At 39.8% G+C, this 24,840-nt stretch overlaps 1 protein-coding gene across 26 annotated transcripts in view; it reads left to right on the top strand.

Moving 5' to 3' along the window:
* The window catches only part of MBNL1 (muscleblind like splicing regulator 1), a 195,814-nt gene that overhangs the window by 145,594 nt on the left and 25,380 nt on the right, over positions 1-24,840 (top strand). For 18 of the 26 annotated variants that reach the window (XM_070406976.1, XM_070406956.1, XM_070406966.1 and 15 more), the window contains 3 exons: positions 12,201-12,371; positions 13,723-13,833; positions 22,477-22,677. In XM_070406976.1, the coding sequence (XP_070263077.1) occupies positions 12,303-12,371; positions 13,723-13,833; positions 22,477-22,677 (381 nt within the window). In that variant the 5' untranslated portion in view covers positions 12,201-12,302. The remainder of the gene's footprint in view (positions 1-12,200; positions 12,372-13,722; positions 13,834-22,476; positions 22,678-24,840) is intronic. The other 8 variants (XM_070406970.1, XM_070406969.1, XM_070406978.1 and 5 more) reach the window with 1 other exon arrangement.

Raw genomic sequence — 24,840 nt, 5'->3', positions numbered from 1 at the left:
TGTCTCCACTGCCCCATAGCAGTGAGCACATGAGAGGTCTCAGCAAGTAGTTGGTGAATAAATGTATGAATGAGTTATTCTGGAAGATAACAAGATTTAGTCTAAATCATATTCAAGGCAAGACCACTTCCACATTTATTTTATTTTACTCTCTGGCCTCATCTATTCACTTCCTACCTGCTAACTTACTTTTTGGGTTATATTAGGAGACAATGAAGTATTTGTTCTGTTCTGCTTTCTCTCTCCCCTATGTGTGCGCATGTGTGCATGCACACAACACACTATATTTCTGACCTAAGTGCAAATCTAGCTCTTTTAGAACAAGTCCATAGACTCATTACAAGAAACACACAAAAAAACCTTTATTTTATTTTTGATGATTTCTGATGGGGGAGGCCCATATTATCAATTTCTATCCTTGGAGCTGTTCATGGGATAATAAACAGCTGGACGCCTCCTTATCAGAAGGCTGATAAGAATCACTTCTTGGAATTGCCCTGAGAACAGATGATAGATATTGTTGTGATAATGATAGACATTGTATTGCATCTGAATAGGACACTGAGGAGGTCACCATTAGAGAAAGCATTCTGCCCTGATGGCCTTCGAAAGCAGATGCCAACAAATCTGTGGAGAATTCTTATATTCTTACTTAAAACTTTGTATGAACATTTTAACTTGAGGTTAGGCAACTTATACTTGAATTGTAAAAGCCACATTCTCAAGTGAATCTGGGAACCACCTAAGACCTCTTACCCACACAGATGAAAATGAAGCTCAATTGTATAAGATCTATTATTACTCAACTAAAATAAATGTCATTGATACACTCCTTCTGTAGTGTGCCATCTATGTTGAGTAAATAGAAAAAGAACACTTAAGGTCTCTCATGGGTACATAGGTGACCTGGGTCCCTTGATCCTCTTTTTCCCATGAGGTCTTTTGCTTCTTATGAATCAGGTGTTTAGAGGCAACTTTCTTTTTGGCCAGAGGTGTGGCTGGCCTGCAGGCTTTGTTCTGGAATAATGTACCTAAGAGAACAAAAGGCAGTGGTTCTTTTTGTACAGCCCCCTGCTCAGGAGTGGCCTTTGGCCCATGGTCTGGGAAAAGAGCTGTGAGGAAAACAGACAGCTTAGAAACAGAAGTATCAGGCAATTGACAGATAGCATTAGCAGTTATCTGGAAGTCACTGGCAAACACACTGGGTTTAAATGAACTGTGGGAAAGTGATTGTGATTGTGATGGTGTTTGATGTGTGACTGAGAATGTGTATTGGTCTATATCAGTGATGGCGAACCTTCTGAGCTGGGTGTGTCAACATTTTGAAAAACCCTAACTTAACTCTGGTGCCGTGTCACATATAGAATTTTTTTGATATTTGCAACCATAGTAAAACAAAGACTTATATTTTTTATATTTATTTTATATATTTAAATGCCATTTAACAAAGAAAAATCAACCAAAAAAATGAGTTCGCGTGTCACCTCTGACACGCGTGTCATAGGTTCACCATCACTGGTCTATATAGACTAACCAATGGACCTCAGAGTAGTAGTCCTTAGAATCATCTGAGAGCTTGCCTGAGACCCAGCCAAGATCAATTAAATCAGAATTTCTGGAGGTTGTGGCTTCTTGTATTTGTAAGGCACAGCCATGATGGAGGACCAAGGGCTTGGGCATTAGAGGTTGTCTTGGTGATGTGATAGCTAGAACACTGGAAATGCCTTCCACTATTCAAAAGTGCTTATTCATTCTACAAGCAGTTGCTAAAAATGCTTAGGTTGCTAAATGAAATTTAGTCCAGTCTTTAACAAGTTCTTAATCAGGAGGGGTGGACAGACTTGTAGAAATTATCTGTAATGCAACTTGACAGGTGCTGAATTCACTGGGGAGTTTATTCTTCCTGGCAGGGGAGGAAAGAGGAGGAAGGGAGGGGAAGTGAAAGGCAACGTGTCCACAGAAAGTGACATCTTAAAAGGGTCACCTCTGGTAAAATCATGTGTCACCTCTGAAAACAGTTTCCTTTTGTTATCAACCCCTTTTAAAACACAGATGCCTGGTTTCTTGGTCCTCACCTTGGGCACTGGCAGAGTTTTCTCCAGCCCCCAGGAGCTGTATGAGTTGCACTCAGTGTCATAAAGGAGGCCTCTGTTTGGGTATGAGGTTGAGACCTGTGGGAGGTCACAAAGCTGGTGAGCTGGACAGGGACAGTGAGTCCAGGCTCCTGGGTAGTGCTTGCCATTCTGGGCCACTAGAAGCTCAGTGGGGGCTCCATCAGTAACAGAGATTCTAACTGGATGGTGAGCTGAGGGACTCTGCCGAAGGGGAGGGTGAATGGAGAGGAGGAAGGATGCTTTCGAGTGAGCGTATCTAGAGAAGGGAGCCTGAGTCACAGAAAGTGTGTGTGTGTGTGTGTGTGTGTGTGTGTGTGTGTGTAAGTTTCCAGGGATGGGAGGAGAGTGAGAGGAGAGTGAGAGGGGCCCAGTGATTTCCGTTTACTGAGTACCAGACGGTGACTGAGGCTCTTGTATTCATTCCTTCATTTAATACATCATCCCTAGAATGGTTTGCTTCTCTTCCATTTTATGGGAGAGGAAGTTGCCGTTCAGTGAGGTTGGGCTAATACATGTCAGAGTTGGCATTTGCACCCCTCTCTGATTTTATTCAGCTGGGGCTGTGAGGCTTTCTTATGTCGAGTTCCCAGATAGCTCTTAACCTGTAGCTCTCTGAGGCCTGTGTGTATGAGAAGCCCACATGGTATGTATGGACACAGTTAAGTGTCCCTATTTCTTATGAGGGTGGGGGTAGAGCAGAGAGTTGTGGTTGGATAACAGTGCTAAGAAGGTCCCTGGAAAAGGAGCCTATGGGAGGAGACTAGGGAAAAAAGGAAAATGTCATTGAAAGAAGAGAAAATGGGTACCATGTGTGCAGGTCCCAAGGTCCTGGATAAGGTGCAGAGACACGTTGGAGAAGTACTTTATGGGACACAACATCTTATACTCTGAACTCTAGTCAGCACTCATTCCCGAGGCAAACAGTTCATGGGCATATCGGCCCAGCCCAGGCTGTGGGCACAAGGTTGGGTCTGAGTTCAAGGGCATATTGGCCTGGCCTGGGCTGTGGGCAGAAGGTTGAGGCTTGAGCCCCTTCTAGAGGCATTCCCTAGGGATGAAGACGTGTACACATTGCACAGTAAAGCCAAGTAACCCTCTTAGTTCAGAGGCAAGGGCATAGTGCCAAGGAAGGTAAAACCACCACTTTTCCTGAGGGCCACCAGCTTTAGCCAGAGGTAGAGTGTGAAATGCTTGGATACGTTGCTTGACTCGGTGCACCCAAGCCGGGCGCTTAGCAGATCTGGGCTTTCCGCCTAAACGTTGTTGATATGATAGCGAGAGAAAAACATCATGTGACAGCCGTCTGTGCTTGTCCCCGTTCCGCTCGCACGCTGGCTCATTAAAAACCAGTGTTGCCATGGCTGTGTTCCTGCGAGGCCCAACATCTCCATACTTTATATCCTAAATAAGCGCGTAAGAATACCCTCTGCAGCTTCTTAGCATGGAGCGCCCCGTGCTGATTAAGCTTGTTCGATAGGCTTAAGCGCTGACTTCAGTACCTTTCTGCCTTAGAACCTCACCCGATAGGTGTTTTGTAAGAGTTCCCTAGCTTATCAGCACCTATTTTCATTTATTTGTTTATTGTTCATGTGGCTCATTCCCCAAAAAGCTACTCAAAGCTATTAGAAGCATATGAATTCTTTCTAAAAAATCCCACAACTTTCCACTTTTAGCCCCCGTGACAATTTTTCAGTAACTTGGGTTGAATGTTACTCTTTTGGTATTTTCGGACCTGCCCTAGAAAGCCATTGATTGGCAGTCTCTGGGGCGGGGGTGGGAGACAGGCTCAGATAACTGGGATTATGATACTGGTTTTTGACTTGGGAAGATTTTTTTCCCACCCTGCCTGCCTGCGCTGCTGCAGTCAGCATCCCATGGAGACGCCTCCTGGGCTCCTGAGCCAATGGCCTCTCTCCTCGCTGCAGCCTGGAGTCAGAGCTGATGGCTGTGCACAATTTTAGCAAATTGTCATGGGGCTGGGGGGAGGGGAGTGCTTGCCCCACAGGGACGAGCCAGCGTCATTGAGCACATTGTGTGCAAGTACAAAGTTGATCTGTCTGAAGGAGACAGTGGTCAGCAGTGGGGAGGGACCTTTGTCACCTCATCGCTCCTTCCTGCTCTGTCATTGTCGTTTGTGTGAAGCGGTAGCACTTCATGGTCAGACAGGGGGCGGGATTTGTGAGGTCAGAAAGCTGCGTTTGTGTTCTGTTAGGGAAGCCAAGAGGTTTTTGGAGGAGTCCGAATGAAAAATTGGGGGGAAGAATTGATATTTGGCCAAAAAAACATGTTTCTAAAAGATTAGGAGAGCAGTGTGATGCAGCGAATTCTGTATAAAACTGACAGCCAGCATTTGGGACATCTGTTATAGTTTGGGAAATTATTTAAGCACTAATCATATACATAATATCCATGTTCCCCTCTGGTAGACTTTGACGGAAGATTTACAATGGGAATATTGAAATGGGACTTTGAAAACACTTCATAATATTGTACTTTAAAGTTTATCATAACTAATGTTGTGTTACGTTTCCAGATATGAAAGAACAGGGTTTCCCCCCTATATTTGTAGGCATGTGTAGGATCTGTGGTACAGATATATCAACTGACTTTACCAACCTATTTCACCCCTTTGATTTTCTTCAGTTTCTTTTATATTGCTAAATAAAATACTCCCCCCTTAAAAACCTACCATCCTCTCTCTATTTCTAGTTTTATATTTTTTATTTCATATATTTTTTCTATATAAAAACACCATATCTGTGCTATATTCGAATCACAGAGGCCAGGCCAGTGGAATACACTGCTAATCCAAGAAACCGCTTGTCGAAATGGATAATGTGAAGCAAAATTTAAACTTGTTTGGTATTCAGATTATTTCTTTTCGGTAGAAAAAAAAATCAGTTGATCCTATAATACTGGTGTTGCTGAGGGGAAAATAAAAGAATGACAGATAAACTGAAATTTATAAAAGAATCTGTTTTTTCTATTACACTTTGGAAATACCACATGGATTCGTCTTTAAAATTAGTTGCTTATATTGTGAAACACCTTTTTATTTTGCTTTGTTCAATGCACTAGGCACTGAAATGGGGTCTAGAAAGAACCGATTAAACAACTCTTCCAAGATATTTTTTTAAGGAAAATAAAATTATATGCATTTAACCTAAGAAGTGTACCGCTTCTTCATTCTCAGGAAAGCGCTAGAAGTATAATAGAGACAGTCACCCTGTAATCCACTTAATCACGGTATGAAGATGAATGGGGTACGATTTGTAAAACATTTTGTATTTCTCAATTCAAAGGCATGCGCCACAAATAGAGCACTAAACTTTATTATGTAAATGTTAGGGCTTTCAATTATTAGCCAACATTGCAGAGTGTCTGATTCGGATGCCATCAAACTTCACAAGTGTTTCTGCTACAAGCAGTTTAGAAGCCTGACGGTTGCTGTACCGAAAAAAAAAAAAAAAAAAAAATGAAGCAATTGAAAAAAAGAATAGACACGTAGTGCTCTGGCATTTCCAATTTCATGATGCTATAATAAGTCAGCCAACACATGTTGGACTGCTTCATGATGCTGGCACCTATGAAATGTCACTGGGCTTTCACAAGGTCATGGAGACTCAGGGCTGGCTCAGAGGTGCTGGCCAGACTCAGCTTTGGAGTCCAGAAGGCTGTGGAACAGGGGAGACAGTAGGTGCCAATTAAAAGCTTCAGGCACTTCAGAGATGGCTACACCCTAGGGTCCTGTGGGATGGAGGAGGCCATGGACATAAGGAAAAAGTGAGACCATTTCTTCTCCAGCATCTCGTAACCAGTAACTCTAGATATATGATTCTTGTGGTCCCTCTCTGAGGAGGCTAGGATTTCTTCAGATGACTACCAGCTAAAACTGTATGCTGATAGAACTCTTGCTGTCACAGTTGTGTGTATACCTGATCTGTCACAGACAAAATCGGCTGGAGAAAGGAGTCGTATTTTTGTGACCAGAATGTGTGTGTGTGTGTGTGTGTGTGGATTGTTGCCTTTTTCTCTTTTTCCACCTCCTCAGCAGCAGCTAACCCGACTCTCATGCATTACATAATACTTATCTAGATGTGTAGAGTTTCAGTTATGCCATTTTCAGGATGATTAATGGGAGTTGCGCAATAAAAGCTCCCAAGTTCTCTGGGGAAAAAGTCATAGTATCCCGATGTTTGAGCTAGAGTGCGTGGATATTGCGTCAGCATTGAGTTTATTTTGGGTTGTTGTAAATGTCACTATTGGTTTTAATGTCCAAGAATCTTCATCATCAAACTTAGCAATGTTCTTTAAAGTGGTGCTAGAACATCCATTGAGTAAGAGAGATGATTCTTTAAATAGGTAGAAAAGTCTAACCTAAAACCAGATCAGAGCAGATGTTGATGAGAAAATGCCCATGAAACTAATTTTCCATTTTTAATTATACTTCCTCCACCTAAAATAAAAGGAATATTTTAATGTATGGAGTCAGAATGTGAGAAGACATCTTATTAAGCTGCCCATGAAGTCGTGTTTGATTTGAAGATGTAAAGATGATCCTAAAGATTTTCTTGCCTTTACAAATGATAAAAATCTAAAATAAATACAAGGGTGCCATGATACTAAAAACAGGAAATTTTCAAGAGGAAAAAAAAATCCCATTTACTTATCTGAGTTAAAGGGCCAATATTTGAGAATAAAAAAATGAATAGAAAAATTACTCTTAATATGTCAATACAATATGGTATACCATACTATTTAAATATAGTAAATATGTAGTATTTATTTATTAAACCAAAGCAAACAATGACATCAAATCAGTGAAATCTCCATGGAAACTTCCAAAGGAAAACCAGCATTTCCAGTGAAAGTTGCAAAAAATTTATGAGTGTAAGCTTGGACCCCTGTGATATTTTATATGTAAGTTTATTTAGCTTTTTATTAGAATTGATGCAGGAATTGATTTAAAAGCATAGTGGAACCATAAAAAACATTTTTGGAAATGCATGAAACTATATTTCTGAACTGCCAATGCTTTTTTGTAATTTTTTTTATCTGCCTTTGGCAGATTTTTTTCTGAGATATTTGTATCATCATAGCTGGGAAAAAAAAAAACAAAAAAAAAAACAGTAAGAATTTCCCATAGGAAGCTACCAAATACCTTTGCCAGAGTTTCTGGCCCATATCTGAGCAATGACTATCTCCAGAATGTGCTACCAAAACTCTTGCACATCTCAGCTGTCCCCAAGAAAATATTTATTTTGTTTTAACAATTGAAATAAATGGTTGCAGTTTGAACAGTTTTATCAGAACACCAGCATTTCCAGTGAAAGTTGAAAAAGACTTATGAGTATCAGCTCATACCCCTGCAATCTATTCATTACCCTTTTATTTCCAGAATCTACACAAATATGACTCAGTAATTATAATCCTACCACATAGTTACTCTTTGGCAGCTTAATAAGATATCTTCTCACATTCTGACCTCATACATGACAATGTTTCTTTTATTTTAGATGGAGGAAGTATAATTAAAAATGGAAAATTGTTTTTTTTCATTTTTAAAATAGAATTTTAAGGTGTTTTTTTTTTAAATTTAAGTTCCACCAACTTCTAACTAAGATGTTTTCTTTTTTATTGTTAACGAGTTCTTAAGTAAATATTAAAAATATTTTATGCCTTGTAAATATCGTGGTTTTTTTCATATCTCTAAGTGACCATCTTTCATTCCATTTTATGTTTATTCTATAATTTATGTAAATATATATATCACATACACATAATTTTTAGATATATACTCTACATATAAACTTGGATATAATTATTTAAAATATACTTTATTAAACTATGTTTAAGAATTAACAAAGCACTTATTTTTAAGCTCAAACAATTAATCTAAACATACATCTTACCTTATAATCACAAGATTTGTGCCAATTTCAAAGACTAATGAAAAAATCCTTAAATTCATAGTGGAGCAGTTTATAACTTCAAAAATTGGGGACTTGATCAATTGATCTCTCAAATGACCATTATTCATCATATACAGGCTTTTAAGACTACGGGGTGGGGGGAATGTTGACTTTTTTGGACAGGTTATTTCTAATTTATAGATGTAGAAAAATTATTAGAGAAAAATGGACTCAGCCGGGATCAATATTATTGAACTTCCTCCATTCCCTTAAAATATATAGTTCATGTATTACAGCGATGCCTTTGGAATCTGGGTTGAGTTAAGCTATAAAAAGCCTCCTTGAATGGAGTCTAAGATATTGATGGCACAGGCTCTTTAATGCGGCCTGCTAGTCAGCCTAATAGCTCACTGAAAATCAGATTTCAGTGCAATCAACAAAAACAAACCACAGAAACCTAACACTGTAAGAAACGTATTAAAATAGCATTTTTTCCTTAGTGTGGCAAGTACAGAATGATGATTAAGGGCCAAGCTTATATTATATTACTGATGGTTGTCATGCACTGTCCTGGTGTTGTGCTACTTGTATTATAATATTTTTTTAGCACTTTTAACAGAGAATGGTGCTAAATGAAGCAACTGCTGCTTGTGATTAGCTGGAGACTTAGGAAAAGAGAGACAAATAATAGTTATTAATATCCTGCTAAACCTGGAGCCATGTATGAGCTTGGCCCACTCTCTTGCTCAATCCTCAGACATCACCAATGAGGTGAATGGTATTGTTACTATTCTATTGAAAAGGTCTGGCCACTCAGAGAACTTAACTAATTTCCACAGGTCACAGAGCAAGTAAGTTACAAAGCTGCTATTTGAACCAACCTATGTTCGATAAAATGTACAATTAAATGGCACTTGTTGGAACTGCATTATAGCATTCAAACTGAAAAAAACACACACAACTTCTTCATATTTATATTTTGCATTAATCCTAACAGCCCAATTTAATGTCTTAAGGCCAAGTCTCTGGGTGATGTAGAGTAGTATCTCCCTTACAGATCTGCAAAAGTAAGCGCTAGATACTGATGGAATTTCTGCTCTGAGATTTTTAGAACGTTATCACTGTATAGATTTTTAGGGTGTCCATCTCAACACAAATCGTCTTTCTTCCCTGGTGAAACTCCAAAACATGTCACCTTAGATCCTTTTGTCATGGCAAGCTTTCTTGTGCAGTCAAATTATAGGTGTCTGAATAAGTGCACCGTTTGGTTAGTGCAACTCAAAATCAAAGTTTGGTGTTAGATTTAGTCCCCCCCCCCCCCCCCCCCCCCCGCCTTCTGTTATCTTTATTGTCTCCAGAATAGAGTTAGAATAATTCATCTTCAATTATTTTGTAAGACATGTCCCTTCATTCATTCTGCAAATGACTCTTGAGGTGTGGGTGCTGGGAACACAGACAAATGCACCTGGAGAGAAAGGTACCAGTGTCGTATTTACCTTAATTCTCCACAGAAGGTATGCTGCTTGTGGTTTTCCCTGAGGCGTTAGGCAATCCCATAGAAAAGGATGTTTATTCTAAGTTATTCTTTACTTTTTTTTTTATTTGTCAAACCAAAATTATTCAGCAGCACGGTCAGCATTAAACAAGTCCTGAACTTCCTAAGGAGCTAAGTTTTCTAATATTAATTGCAGAGGCTACTGTGTTATTTTTTCCACATGCGTCAATGAAAAATTCATGTAGCTTTATAGAGTTGTGTTTTGCCGTGTGTTATGCTCTCTCAGAATAACCTGGGTCCCCAGACCTAGTGCCACAAGCTCTCTGCGGTTGAAGCTTTGTAGTCTGTATACTTTTCCCAAGCATCTCTTTTTGAAAGCGAGGCTCAGCTGCCGTCAGATCAAGCTGGGCACAGAAGGGTAGCCTTCCTGAGTAGAGGTAGCAAATACAGAAAGAAAACCAAAGGGCTCAGCTTCTATTCAGAGATTTGCGATGCCCGACACAGGATGTATGGGGGACAAATTGGGTCTCTCTCCTTCATTATTTCAGCCTGGGCTGTGCTCACAGGTAGGAGGCCGGGTGGTTTGTGTTAAGGGGAGGCACTCGAATGAAGTCCTTAGCAAGACCGCTGTTAGCCTTGGCAAGGCCTGGTTCCGTGCTCAGGGCTACCTGTGTACTGTTTATAAAACTATGGAAACCGAGCTGAGTGCATTGACGGTAACTGAATCCACAGGGTGCATATACCCCTGCTTGTCTGCACTTAACGAAGTCCAATCTTAGTGAGAATGATACGTGGAGATACTGAGAATCCGGATTGCTCTTCAGGCCAGGCTGTTCTTTGTATGGAAAAGGCAGGTTTTCCCTGGGAGACTCCATCTGAATGACCCTGAAGTCAGACTATCCATCATTCTTGGGCTTATTTCTGTTGGCCAGTCCTTCCCTGGGACTCTAAGTGCTGTTTCTGTAAAAGGTGTTTTGTATCCAGATGCTTTTAAGCTAATAACATGCTCATGACCTCAACAGATATCAAGCATGACAATTTCATATGGAACAAGTTATAGATATCTAAATCTTACTTTATTTGTGACCATATCAATAACCATAATAATTACCTTCATGTCAAAAGGTTGTTTTTTGTTTGTTTGATATGCAATTTAAAAATGTGGTGGAAGGGATGGTACTAGCAGCTTCAGACCTTTACCTCGCTCAGAGAGGGGCATGCAGTGAGTGTCAAGAGCATGACTGTACATTAGCTGCTTTAATCTTCATAATAAAACTCTGGTGAAGGTTAGGTAGCAATTTTGAAATGGATAAAAAGCCTGAGGCTTATGGAAGTTTTTTTATGCAGTTCAGACAGCTGATGAGTGAGAGCTAGGCCTCTACCCCAGGTCTTCAGACCTGTATGGTCCTTGCTATCAACTACTGTCCTCTACTGCTGTCTGATCTCAAGTTCAATTAGTAATGCTTTGTTACATAGAGCTTGTTAAAGTAACAGGCAGTGTCCTAAGATAGTCACTCTGCATAGAAACTTACTCCTAAACACCTTCATCTAAACAAGCTAGAAATCGATCATTCAAATTAGAATTGACAGCTTTTATCACAAGCATAAGCATCAGTTTTGTGTCAATTTACAGTAAAAGGTCAAATTATGGGAGATAGATTTTCCTTAGGAAGTTCAAATAAAGCTCAAGAAGGTGGTTGGTGCTTTCAATTAAATCTTTCTTTTACCCTCAAAACAGTTCTAATTAGAATGATTGATAAAAGAAGTTATCAAGGTAGCAATTGATGAGATCTGTTACTAACAGTACAACTTGACAATACATTGAAATAATATGGGTAAACTCCCTCATACAGCATTACATATGACAGACTTTAATAGATATATTTTGATAAAAAGAATCATCAAAAGGATGGCATATGCACATTTCTTATTTTAATAGTACCTTATTGTGTTTCTCCATTTTACATTGTAAATTTTTTTGGTGGGTAAATGTGTTTATTTCTGATTGATTTATGGTGCTTGGGCATTGGAGACTGCACTTATCTTTGAAAGAGTAAAGGCTATATTTTTTCCCCAATGTTTCATTGTACTTACTAATCTCTGTATACAGTGGTCACATATGAGAATTTTCTTCTCTCTATCTCTAAATATCTTAGTACATGGCCTTTTAAAGCTTAGCAGTAATTAAAATTTTATTTGTTATGAAATACTTGTAAAGGTGTTTTACTGAAAATACAGTGTGCCTTGAGTCCTCTAAGTTCATTTCCTTAGAACTCAGTACAAGTAAAAATAGATAGTAAAACTTCATGATTCTTTGGGGTTCATGAAAGTTAACCAGAAGATATTATGGAAGGAGCCTAATATTCTTTATTTGATATTCTATATTTTAATATTATCTTGGCAACTTGTAGATTTTTAAACTGGGATCTTGATACAATAGAGCTAATATTAAAATTAAATAAAACTTCTTTAAGCTTTAAAATCTTTTCAAATGTCCGAATACCTCATTTTCGTAAGGCATTTGGGTGAATTCATTACTTATTCTAAACGTATTATAACATGATGTGGGCAATACACTGTGTGCATGGTAGATTCAAGTGATAGGTTTGCATTATTATTATTTTTTAAGATTTGGTAATTTTACTCTTTTTTAAGATAGTTTCTGCTTTTGTTTTTTAGGGTCGTTGCTCCAGGGAGAACTGCAAATATCTGCACCCACCCCCACACTTAAAAACACAGTTGGAGATAAATGGGCGCAATAACTTGATTCAGCAGAAGAACATGGCCATGTTGGCCCAGCAAATGCAACTAGCCAATGCCATGATGCCCGGTGCCCCATTACAACCCGTGGTGAGCATGTTTTCAGTCCTCGTTTATTCCGTTTGTAACGCCAAGTGCTGTTTTAGTGTTTAAGTGACGATTGCACTAGTTCAAGGAACACAGGTGACAGGATCAGTTGCCTAGTACTTTCTAACACAGTTATCAGGCAAACCCTGAAATTGTTTTCACACTGGGAAGTTACTTATCTTCTGGGTAAATCATGTGGAAATTTGCATTATAGCATCATGTTTTTCCCCTAACATTTTCTCCAAACTAAGTTCTGTGACTTTCAAATATAAAGTGTTTTGTTTGTTTTTTAAAAAGCGTCATCAATGTTATCAATCTAGTCAGTGTGCATTTTCAGGCGACTTTAATGGCAATAGTAATCGTAAAACTTGGCATATGTCATCTCTAATTTTGAGAAAAAATTTTCCTTTCTTTTCTCCTTGAAGAGACTCTATATATTTGTTCTCTCTCTCTCTCTCTCTCTCTCTCTCTCTCTCTCTCTCTTTCTCATCTTTCTCTTTAAATCCTCACCTGAGGATATTTTTCCCATTACTTTTCAGAGAGAATGTGAGGGAGGGAGGAAGAGAGAGAAGCATCTATGTGAGAGAGACACATGCATGTGCCCCAACGGGGGGTGGGGGACTGGGCAGGGAGTGAACCTGCAACCCAGGTATCTGCCCTTAGACCTAGAATTGAACCTGTAGCCCTTTGGTGCTCAGGGTGATGCTCCAACCACTGAGAGACACTGGTCATGGCTAGTTCTCTTTCTTAAAAAAGGAGCCTTTGTTATTCTTCTAAACATAAGTTGAAATTATTTTGTGGTTATAGTGCTGAAAGAATTCTGACAGTGGTGAATCAATATGGACGCGGAAGTCTCATAAAAGTAGAAATTATCAGGAGAGGCAGAAACTCCAAGGACTTTTAAGAAAAGACTTAAATATTAGAAGCTGTAGGGGGTCATGGGGATTTAATGTTTACTAAGCATCGTAGGGGATAACATTTGAGTCTGAGCACATCTATTTATTTATTTACTTACTTGGATTTTTGGAGGGTGTAGAAGGTAAATGATTTCAATAACCTTTACTCACATTTGTTCATAGAAATGTAAGAGATTAATGTCATAATTATAGGTTGCAAAAGGTGTTCTGATATTCATTGTGATATGGTAATTCTGTGTTTACACATATGTTGAAATTTGCAGTGATAAGATTATATCTGTCAGTAATTTATGTCACTAACTTATGTAGTATTTTGGGGTCATGGCAATGTGAAGACCCATATTTTTCTGATATGCTAGCTGTAGCAGTGTGCTAACTAATTTTTTTCCTAATACATTTTAACACCTGAACTCAATGTAATTGTTATTCTCTCTTAGAACTTAATGCACCAATCATTCCAAAAAAGAGGGGGGGATTGCATTTCGAGGTGGGAGGGATCTCCATATCAAATCGACAGTGATACCAATTATCAATTCTATACAGTTGAGGTGAGATAATATTGTAATTCTGTGTCTGTTTTAATCTGATATATATATATTTTTCATTATTTGGGGGCTCAGTTTAAAATATGATATCTTAAATTTATTTTTTATGGTACCTGCTAATTTTACATGTTTGCTTTGGGATAGCATAAACTCGTTCATTTGTTTAAAAAAAAAAGTGTATTTCTCTCCAGCATAAAATATTGGATAAGACTTCTCTGTTACCCTTAGCCCTCACATAGGTAGCTTCAAAGATCCGATAAATCCTTGTAGTAGCTACTACTTTCCTTGATATAAGATCTCTCCTGGAGGTACTTTGTTCCACTTAAACATTTAAAGCGTATCTACCCACTCGGTGATTGAGCGCGCCTCTGAGAGCCGCAGTGTGGTTCCCAGACTGCAAAGAGCAGCATTGGTCCTGGCGGTTCCTCTGCTGAGTTTGTCCTTGAGTTATACTCTCAAGGTCGTTTCCAGGGTCATCACATCGTAATCCTGGCACAAACTATAAGCAACATTTATGCCCATGGCTTTGAAATACTAGTAACAAATATGCATTGTTTAGGCAATCACTAAAGCACAGGTTTCTGGAACCATTAGACAAATCACCACATTTTCTGGTGATTTTGTTGGAAAATTCTCAGCTTAGACAAAGCATTACTTTTCTTTTCTTTTTTTAAACACTTTTATTTTCATTTGTTATTTTCCATCACCATTCATCCCCTCTATGCCCTCTTCCACTCCCTTCCCTGCCCGCCCCCAGATGTTATGTTATGTTATGTTATGTTATGTTATGTTATGTTATGTTATGTTATTTTAAGTTAATTTCCCTGGTTCCTGGATTTGAAAGTGGAATAACCCTTTTGCTAGAGGCATTGTGAGATCAGTCTAGAAATAATATACTCTATGCAGAGTGACGTTTTTGTAATAAGTACAGCAGTCATTTTAAATATTCAGTTTTAAAGCATTTGCTAATAGGAATGGCTTTTAATGGCTACAGAGAAGACTTTAATCTGCGAAATTTGCTTCGAGATCTCACCAGAGACATTGTGATCCCTGTAGTCAGCCCTGTTTTAATGAAGATAATAACATGGAGGTTCAGAAATAAGAGAGATGGCCCTCACCAGCTGCCTACTGGAACTTTAATGCTGGGCCCACCAATAGGGAAGCTAACCGGCTGGAAGCAGCAGGTGGCGAATATGGAGAAACCACTCCCAGAGGCTGGCCAGCCGATAGTGTTTGCGGGGATGGCATAAACATGGATCCTACCCAGGTGGTGGGGATCTCCAAGGAGATAATGCTGCGAGCAGGTCCCCACCATCAGGAGCATCAGCAGTGTCTGAGCTGCTTGCAGTCACACAGGCGAAGCCTCTTAGTTTTCAAATCTAAGGACAACCAGTTTGGCCCGCAAACTGTGGCTGGAGGAACATGGATTAGGCAAAGGCTTAGCAAGGTCCAATCAGATTCAGAAGTATCTAGTGTTGCCCTAACCAGGTTGGCTCAGTGGATAGAGCATTGGCCTGTGGACTGAAGGGTCCCAGGTTTGATTCTGGTCAAGGGCATGTACCTTGGTTGCAGGCACATCCCCAGTGGGAGATGTGCAGGAGGCAGCTGGTCGATGTTTCTCTCTCATCGATGTTTCTAACTCTCTATCCCTCTCCCTTCCTCTCTGTAAAAATATATTTTTTTTAAAAAAGAAGTATCTAGTGTTGTGCCTGGCACGTCACCGAGAACAGACCATTGCTTGGGTGAGTGAAAGAGTGAATGAGGGAAGGAGCTTTCCAAACACAAGAAAAAGAGGCAGAGGTTCATGGTGGTTGACCTTCCCCGGCGTCCAGAGGAATTGCAACCAGGCCCCAGAGCCCCAGCCCAGACTCTGCCACACCGAATGGGGGCCGGAGGGGGTTACTTCGTAGCAGACCATTTCAGAGGCAGCCAGGGACTGCATGAGGGCCCTTTGGGGACCGGGAAATGGCTGTATGTCACTCCGTTTGGGTTCTCATTTTCTCATAAATCTTAAGAGACCTGGTGTAAACATGGAGGGTCTTTGGAACCTGACACTGGGCTGACTTGGGAGTGCAGGGATTTATAGGAGAGTTTCTTGTTTGTATGGACTAAATTAAATTGTAGTGAAAGGCACCCAGCCAAGAATCAGAAAGAGGACTTGACGTTTTGGGGGCAAATGCAAGACCATGCGTGCGATTACTGAACTCAGTACTTTTGGTATCATAAATCCTCACCACCATCCTATTAAGTAGGTAGTATTATCCCAGATTTGCAGATGAAGCCTCAGAGGTTCGGAGAGATTAATTAATATGACTGGCCCTGCTGCTGACTAGCTCTGTAACTGGAAGATAAATGGAAGACCTATAGTATCTAATTATCCAAATTTAGATTTATTTCCTAAGTGCCACTTTAATTTTTAAATTTAATTTTTTTATTATTATTTTTTTTTACTTTGCCATGCACTATCTAATGCAAAGGCAATCTAATGAGAAGTGACTAAACAACCTAAAGGGAGGTAGATGGCACCTTGTGGTTTACAACTTGGAGGCATCTGATAGAGTTCTTTGGTCCGTTCCTGAAAGATATCTTTCAGGCTCTGGTCACTGCCCTCGGAGAACTAGCAGTGGTCTCAGGCGCCTTTCCCTGTGCTCCCAAAGGTTGGGTTTGGCCAATCTTAATGTCCCAGAACAGCTGCCTTGAAGGCACACACTCCTAGCCCTGTTGAGGTCCCTAACTCGCATCAAATTCCCATGAATTTCATGCATTGGAAGTAGGGTAGCCACAGAGGACTTCAGAGTTCCTGCACTTAGCTCAGGTCTCGGGAGCTTCTCTGCTGCTTCTGTCACCTGTCTCTGCTCTCCACTCGGGTTCCCAGCGGTTGTTGGCAGTTTGATGCTGAAAGCTTTGATGTCATCATTTGTCACATTTCCAGCAACACCTGAAATTCTTCAAATGTATTTTAGGACTTTCCTTTGCAGTTTATCCAACTGGTGGTTGAGATAAGGCCACTTTATCCCAAAGTGTTTCTGGTAAAATGTTTCCAAGTTAGTCACCCTGAATCATAGTTCATACATCTAACCGTGGATATGTTTTTATTGTTTGTTTGTAGGAAGAGGGGGGGCGGGGAGGGAGGGAGGAAGGGAGGGAGGGAGAGAGAGAGAGAGTGAAACATGGATGTGAGAGATAAACATCCCGTGGTTGCCTCTTGAACCTGCCCCGACCAGAGATACAACCCAAAACCTTGATATGTGCCCTGACCGGGAACCAAACCCGCAGCCTTTTTGGTGTATGGGATGATGCTCCAACCAACTGTACCACTGGCCAGGGCATCTACCCTTCTCAGTCAAGGAGCCTGCACTTCCTTAAGCAGCTTGAAAATGGGCCCCAAATCCTAGGGACCGGCATGTTTGTTGCTACCTTTCTCCTTGGAGCGCTAGAAGCGAGTCTTCTCTATTAAAATGTTGAGAAAAAATTGGATTGAAAGAGAAAGTGAAATTCAGGATAAAGCAAATGGTCATTTGATTTGCCCAGTCAGCAAGTCAGTCTAGAAACAGAGTTTAAAATAGGATTGCTTTGATTGTAGTTGTCTGCTACCTTCTTAGAAAAAAGGCATTGTAATGTGATATTTGTTGATCACTCCCATCAGCTTTTGGCTCTATGTTCATATTCAAAATAATTGTTTAGAAAGGCTGTTTACAGATTTTTATACAGGGTTGTACAAGAATCTGGTTTCATACACCTCGATTATGCTGTTAATTTTTTAAAAACACTTTATGGTTTACTGCTTGCAAGTTTGACCTTCACAGATACACACACACACGTAACATCTAGACAGATCTGACTTAAAATTTGTGTTCTGTAAATGCCAGCATATACCAATTATGTATTATTTATTGTATGTACTCCCTCCATTTTATTAAAACTTGCCAACATTGTCTGCAAAACAAACACTGTCTCACATAGCATTTTAAAATAAATTAGGGCTCCTATGATATTTGCAACATTACAGCAAGGAAAATGATAACTTAGAAAAATTCAGTATTAGAAGTTGCAAAACCAAAAAAAAGAAATTAAACTTTTCTAACAAGCGTATTAGAGAAATGGATGACATTAAATCTCTTTTTTAATGTTTAAATTTCTATTTCTAGAAAACCTTTAATGCATTTACTAATTTCTTTGACAGAGGAAAATAGCACATCCATTGATATACTTGTTAAATGAATGTCTATTGAGGACCTGTGTAGATGCCAACTGCAGGATCTATACAAAATGAACAAAACACAGGACCCAAGGCTGCCCTCTGGCCCTGAGTGATGAAGATCTAGGAGAGCAGAGGGCAGGAAACGCCTGTTTAGAATTGGAGGTGTGGGTGGATCTGGGACAGCTTCAACAAGGAAGAGCCCTAATTCTTGAAGCACAATTAGGAATTAAATAGGTGGGCTGGGCAGGAGCATCCTTCAATGTGCAGAGAAAACCATGTTCAGAAGAAGAGAGTCAAAAGGGAACACGAGTCCTTAGCGACCGCACATAGAATCAGACAATGGAACCTATCTCTGTTTTTAAATAGTAGTAGAAGGCCCTTTCGTGTCTGGAATTGGAATCATCCAGGAGCATTTAAAAAACACTGCTGCCTTCCTACATCTCCCAGAGAGTCCGATGAGGGGGAGGGGCAGGGCATGCTGGATAGAAAACTCTAGGTAATTCTGATGGGCGGCCTGCACAGAGAACCCCTATTTTCAGAACCACCTGGAATCAAGACACACTTATGTCCATATCCTAGGTCTTTTGGGGCCCATAATCTCCAAGAGACGACTTCTTTATCTGCAAAATGGGACTAATAATACCCACCTGCCAAGGCTGTAATTCATCCACGCACTCATGCATTCACCCACTCAAGCACTTATTCAGTCTGTATTGAGTGCCTACTATGTGCCAGGCAATGCTCTATGTTTTGAGAGTTTAGTAGTGTATTAAACAGGTATCCCCCATCCCCATCTTAAAAGCAAAGCAGTGGAGTTATGTCTTTGTTCTTCCCCTGAAGTTTACACTCTACTGTTATGAGGATTAAATGCAGGAACATAGGTAAAGCACCAAGCACATGCCTGGCACACAATAAGGAGAGGGAATTATGCTAATAACCATGTTTGCACACATTTAACAATGGTCATAATGTGACATTAAATAACATTTTCATTTATAATTAATGGAATCAGAATGGCTCTTTGAAAACAAACAAATGATTAGCCCATCCAAGCATTCCTAAGCTTGCAATTAGTTTCAGGGTGTTCACAGACAAAAGACAATAATAAGCCAACCTTCCTCATGCCTTCCCAGAAGCACAGTATCTGCAAATCATCGTTACAAGGCTGCAGTTAGTATCGAAGGCACCGATTATGTAGTTATGCAGTATCCTGTGGATACTTCAGAGAAAATAGGATGCCGCTCAATACCACCATTGCGTTAATATCCGTCCATGCGATTCTGCTGAACCCTGTCAGGGCAGCTTTTGGATGGAGAATCAGCCGTGTAGCAGTTCAAGTTCTTTACTAATCAGATTAGGGCACTGGTGGGCCCAGAGGTGACCTTCCTCCAGCGAGGTGCTCTTTGAAAAAGGATGTAACAGATTTACCAGAAAAAAACTCAAAAGAAATGAAGGAATGTTGTACTTTTTTTGTTGTTTTTAAAGCAGCTTTTGGAATCAGATTTCAAAGCATAGAGCTATTATTATTGATTGCCTGACTGTTTAGCAAATAGCACCACTTATCTGGAGAGGGAGCAATTTGAGTTAATGCTTGTTGAAGAGTTGATGTTTCAGGTTTTTAAAAGCTGCTGCAGATTTTACTTGGGGAGAGTATCCTAAAATTCACCAGATTTGAATTTGTTCTGCTGGATCAAATCCAGAAATCAATTCACATGACAACTCTATAGGAACAGTCCGGCAGGAAAATTGTTGCCATACTTTTATGTAATAAAAGCGTTCCTTTCCCTTTAATAGGCAACTTCTGTATTCTAGGCATTGTAGATTTTATGTTTATTGTATTCAATGAGCTTTAACAAAGCTGAATTTTATTGGCCACTGGTCTTATTTTCTTAAAATATGAATGCTTTTCTTCCCTCCAAATGAGTTTGTAAATTGGACCTCTGCTTCTAAATAATTATAGTGGCTTGTGTACCGTGACATGAGCATCTCAGTAACTTTCTGAAGCATGCATTCAAACACGCTCTGTCTGGAAATACATGTTCCTTCATAGCAATAGAATACGAAGAGGAATGCTATTTATTACCTGGCGTCTGTTCTCTACATTTCCAAGCTAGTCTTTTCGTCTTCAGTGCTAATTTTAAAAAAATAATTATTAAATACCTAATAGGAGAAATAGAAGGCTGGCGTGGCTGAAATTTTACATATTGTATCTGCGAGTATGTAGCAGTGTACGTTTTACGTAAATATTCTGGAGTAGAAATCCAAGTTCAGCATGTATTCGCCGTGCCAGTCAACCCTTGTCCTGCTGCTGCCTTGGCAGCCGGTGGACAGTGGAGCAGCGTAGAATCAGCTGCTGTTCAATATCCACTGGTGGGCAGAGATTGCCCAGGGCCCCAGCTTCTGGCAGGGTACGGATTGTTAATATCTGGAATGCTGGATAGTTTCTTGTTGTCAGCACGTAGCGTAGCTGCTTTGGGCAGGGATGGGCCTGCGGGTGGGAGATATTACTTCAGGCCACTTCCTCAGGCAAGAGCCATCGATCTGGCAGGGCAGCTAACCATGGCATTGAAGCCAGCACATTCAGAGGCATCATCGTTTTCACTTGGACATACCAGAGGAATCCATGGTGTATCGTTTCTTCTGCCAAGTGAATCACGTTATGTATTAAACATTCTACTTTTCAAGGTTTTCTTACCAAGTTTGCGTGCGCTAGCTGCATGCACAAAAGATTTTGTCCCAAAACAATGTGTGAGGGCGAGAGCAGAGTGCGTCCCTGGGACAGAGATTTTCAACCACAGCTCTGCTGACATTTGGGGCGGGATAAACCTTTGTTGGAAGGGGCTGCCCCATGTGTTATGGGGCACGTAGCAGAACCACTGGACTCTACCCATTAGAAGCACTAGCACCCTCCAGCTGAGGCGACCAGAAATGTCTTTAGGCATTGCCAGATGTCTCTGTAAGGCCAAATCACCCATCGCTGAGAACTGTCCTAGGAGCAAGGGAATACTTGGGCTCCCTCACCAATACAGGATGGGGCAGGAACAGATTAGATAAAGGAAATGTTGTATTTTTTTAACATGTTTCTTTTGAACCATAAGAATTACTTTTGTAACATACATCTTAATTGCATTAAAAATCGGTTCCAAATTTCTCTGGAACACTGTATAAACTCAGGATCATCTTTCAGAGGGAAGAATCGCTACATTGTAATGTCCTTTTATTCTACAGAAAAATTTCTCTGAACCTATTCCATACCACAGGGTAAAAGGAAGTGAATCGTTAAAAATTACTTTCAAGAATAGGCTCCATTTTGTCCATCAGTTTTTGTGTTTTAGAGACAAACATCACTATTACACAAAGCCTTAAACTTCAAGAATTGAAACTCCATTGAATCAGGAAGTTGAAAATGTATCCTCAATCACATGGGAAATTGTTGTGCTCGGTTATGCTTTTAAAATTGGAAAAGAAAATTGCTTGAGTAGATTTCAGGTAAATTGCTTAATTCCATCAAGAACAGATATATTTCCTGATATGCACATTTTTATACCAACAAATAGAAACCATTCTCATGTATCCATGAAAGCATTTCTGGCAGAAATTCAATCTTGTTGCATTTTCCTTAGTGGGGCCATAGGTGTTCCCCTGAAGAATCGCTTAGCATTTAGTTAGAGGTGTTCTCTTGCAGATTTCCTATTTTCCAATGGTTCTCCCCTCGTAAGGTGAATTCCCTGTTAATGTCTCACAAGAGCGTGATAGGCTGATGCAGTTTGTAATTTCCCCAGAAAAACCTGCAACTGGTGAATATGCCAGACGCTTTATCTTGTGTGCCCACAAGACATGGTGCCATCCTCACCTTTCCGTGACCACATGAGGTTTATTCACAGTTTACATTGACTGTGAAACTTAGCTGTCCACTGAGAGTTCTGCTTTATTTATGCAAGATAATAGGACACTTGCAACCTATTAACAGTTGTAAACAGATCCTTCAAGAACGTCTGACATAGTAACTAAGAAATGTATTTCTTAGATACGTGTCTAGGGTTCAATCAGGACAAAGACGGAATGTAGAAAACCACAGGAAGTTTCCCTATTGAGTTCTTGATCTATTGTTCATAAAGAAATTGCAAGTATTAGAGACCCCAGGCTTTAAGATTCCAGTGGAAAACGTAGCGGCAGGTTATGTCTTGTATTTTAGAAAAACATAGGTTTGATCAGTGCTTATTTAAGAATCATCCTTATCCTGAATAAGAGTTAATAAACACAGACTTAAATGGAGGGGAGGTAGGGAGGGAGAAAGAGAAGAATAGATTGGGGATGGATGGATGGATGGATGGATGTTGGGGGGGGGGGTGGATGGATGGATGGAAACATATATATATGATGTAGCATATCAACTTTCACCCAGGACCTTCATATTAAATTTTTCTTCTTACTTTATTTTTCAGCCAATGTTTTCAGTTGCACCCAGCTTAGCCACCAATGCATCAGCAGCCTTTAATCCCTACCTGGGACCTGTCTCCCCAAGCCTGGTTCCAGCAGAGATCTTGCCGACTGCACCCATGTTGGTCACAGGGAACCCTGGGGTCCCTGTCCCTGCAGCTGCTGCAGCTGCAGCACAGAAATTAATGAGGACAGACAGACTTGAGGTAGGAATGATGGGCTGGTTTCTTTACGTTCTCTATTCTAATTTGCAAAGTGTGCTATTTCTTTCTTTCATTGTCATAAAAGTTAAAAAAAATTTTGAAGCAGAGGTTTTGGTTTAATGCTTGGAGCATTTTACTAGAATATGGGCATGCTATATTTGATGAACGTAACTTACATTCAGGAAAGCCACAACGTCCATGTGTAGATTAATGGGTAAGAGCTTGGACCCTGGGGTCAGACTGTCTGTTACTTTGCTGTGCCTCAGTTTCCTCGTCTTTGAAATGGAGGTAATAATGGCAACTTCCCTCAAAGAGAAGAAAGAATGCGTGGCACCCAGCAAATGCTTCTTAAATATTTATCGCTGTTGTTATTAAGAACAAATTTGATCAATCCCCTGATACTTGTTCTTATAAAGATGTTATTTAGTTACTATCTATAAAGCATTTTAAAGTTTATCATTGCAGATGGCCTCATAAGCTTCACTATATTTTGGTTGGAATAGCAGGGCAGCTTTGTTGATGAAATGCACTCCCATAAACATTTTTAATTGGAAATTGTGTGATGATCTGAGTCTCAGAGTCAAGGATGATCAGATGTACGTGCTTTGCTATTGCTACATGAAAAAGAAATTAAAGATATAAATCTTACATTGAAGTAGTTGTTCCGAGTTTCAGCATGGCTGTAAATCGATAGATTTGGTGAACCATATAGATGCAGGAAAAATGGCAACATTACTGTCCATTGAAGCTCTAAAACCTGGCTTTGGTGTCCAACTAAAAAACAAAATGACGTTTTCTTCTTGTCCCTGGTTCAGATGAGGCCATGCTGAGTGAAGAGAAGTTTTGCATGTTTTAATTATAGAGAAAGCAGCAAAATAAGGCTTTTGTGTGAATATAATTGACACTAATAATTTATGTTTAGCAAGAATTTATTTAATAAGCACCAAGTTCTTGTTTATTAAGTTTCATTGCAAGCTTTACAAAGGATCTCAGATTTCAGAATAGTTATAACTGTAACATCATTTTGATGACAATAATAATAGTTAATACTTATTGAATATTTGTTATCTACCAAATTCAGAGTCAACCCCTCACAAGCATCACACATTTAATATTCAAAACAAGCTTATGAGGAAGATACTATTAATTTTTTTTAAGATACATTTTTATTGATTTCAGAGAGGAAGGGAGGGAGAGATAGATAAGAGAGAATCATTGATTGGCAGCCTCCTGAACACCCCAAAAGTGGGGATCAAGCTGGCATCTGGCCATGTGCCCTGACTGAGCTTTGAACTGTGACCTCCTGGTTCATAGGTTGATGCTCAACCACTGAGCTATGCCGGCCTGGGAAGATACTCTTATTAACTCTACTTTACAGGGCAATAAATTTAGGGGTAGAGATGTGACATAATTATTCAAGTTCACAAAGGTGGGATGTTCCAGTGGGGTATGAACTCAGAATCCCATTTTAAAACACTAGGTCACTCTCCCATTCCCATGCAGGTGATAATACACAGAGGAGGAAGCACATTTTGGCTCCTGTATGCTCTTTAACGTTTTGTTTGTTTTAGGCTTATGCCTTACCTTTCATTAAACATTTTGGGAAAGGCTGCTAATTAAGAGATTACTGCAAGTAGGACCCAGGAAGGACTTTGAAACCTAGTTGCGTGCCCTCTGTGGTCGAAGGACTCTGCTGTGTGCTAGAGAGAGGTACACCGTGACCTGTGTGTGGCTTGTCATTGCACAGTTGCCCTGGTTCATTCATTAACTAATGCTGTTTGCAGATAAATTAGGAGGAAACTTAAGAAATTTTAAATATTTAAAAATTATCTGATACTCAACATGTGAACTCCACCCTCAGCCTTTCTGAGGCAAACCCTGGGCTCATAATGCATACTTGTTGATTGATTAATGGGAACCAAACAGACCATCTGAGATGAACTTTAGTGAATTAATTATTAATAGGAGATGACATTTAAAAAGCTGAGAAAAATCTCCATTGAAATCTCTTTAAAAGAATCTCTCTCAAAGGCTGAGCTGTGTGGTCAGAACTCTTCTCAAAATGAGTCCTCTCGCAATTTTAGGTAGTCTGTAATTAACTATATTTGGTATGATGTTTAGTTATAGTGAAACCTTTTGTCGTTTGGTTTTATTTTTCTTTTGGGA

The sequence above is a fragment of the Myotis yumanensis genome, unplaced genomic scaffold, assembly GCF_028538775.1.
Source record: "Myotis yumanensis isolate MYYU_CA2020_CCGP unplaced genomic scaffold, mMyoYum1.0.hap1 SCAF_2, whole genome shotgun sequence".
Classification (NCBI taxonomy): Eukaryota; Metazoa; Chordata; class Mammalia; order Chiroptera; family Vespertilionidae; genus Myotis; species Myotis yumanensis.
The sequence above is the reverse complement of the archived record's forward strand: the minus strand, read 5'-3'. Positions and strand labels throughout refer to the sequence as shown.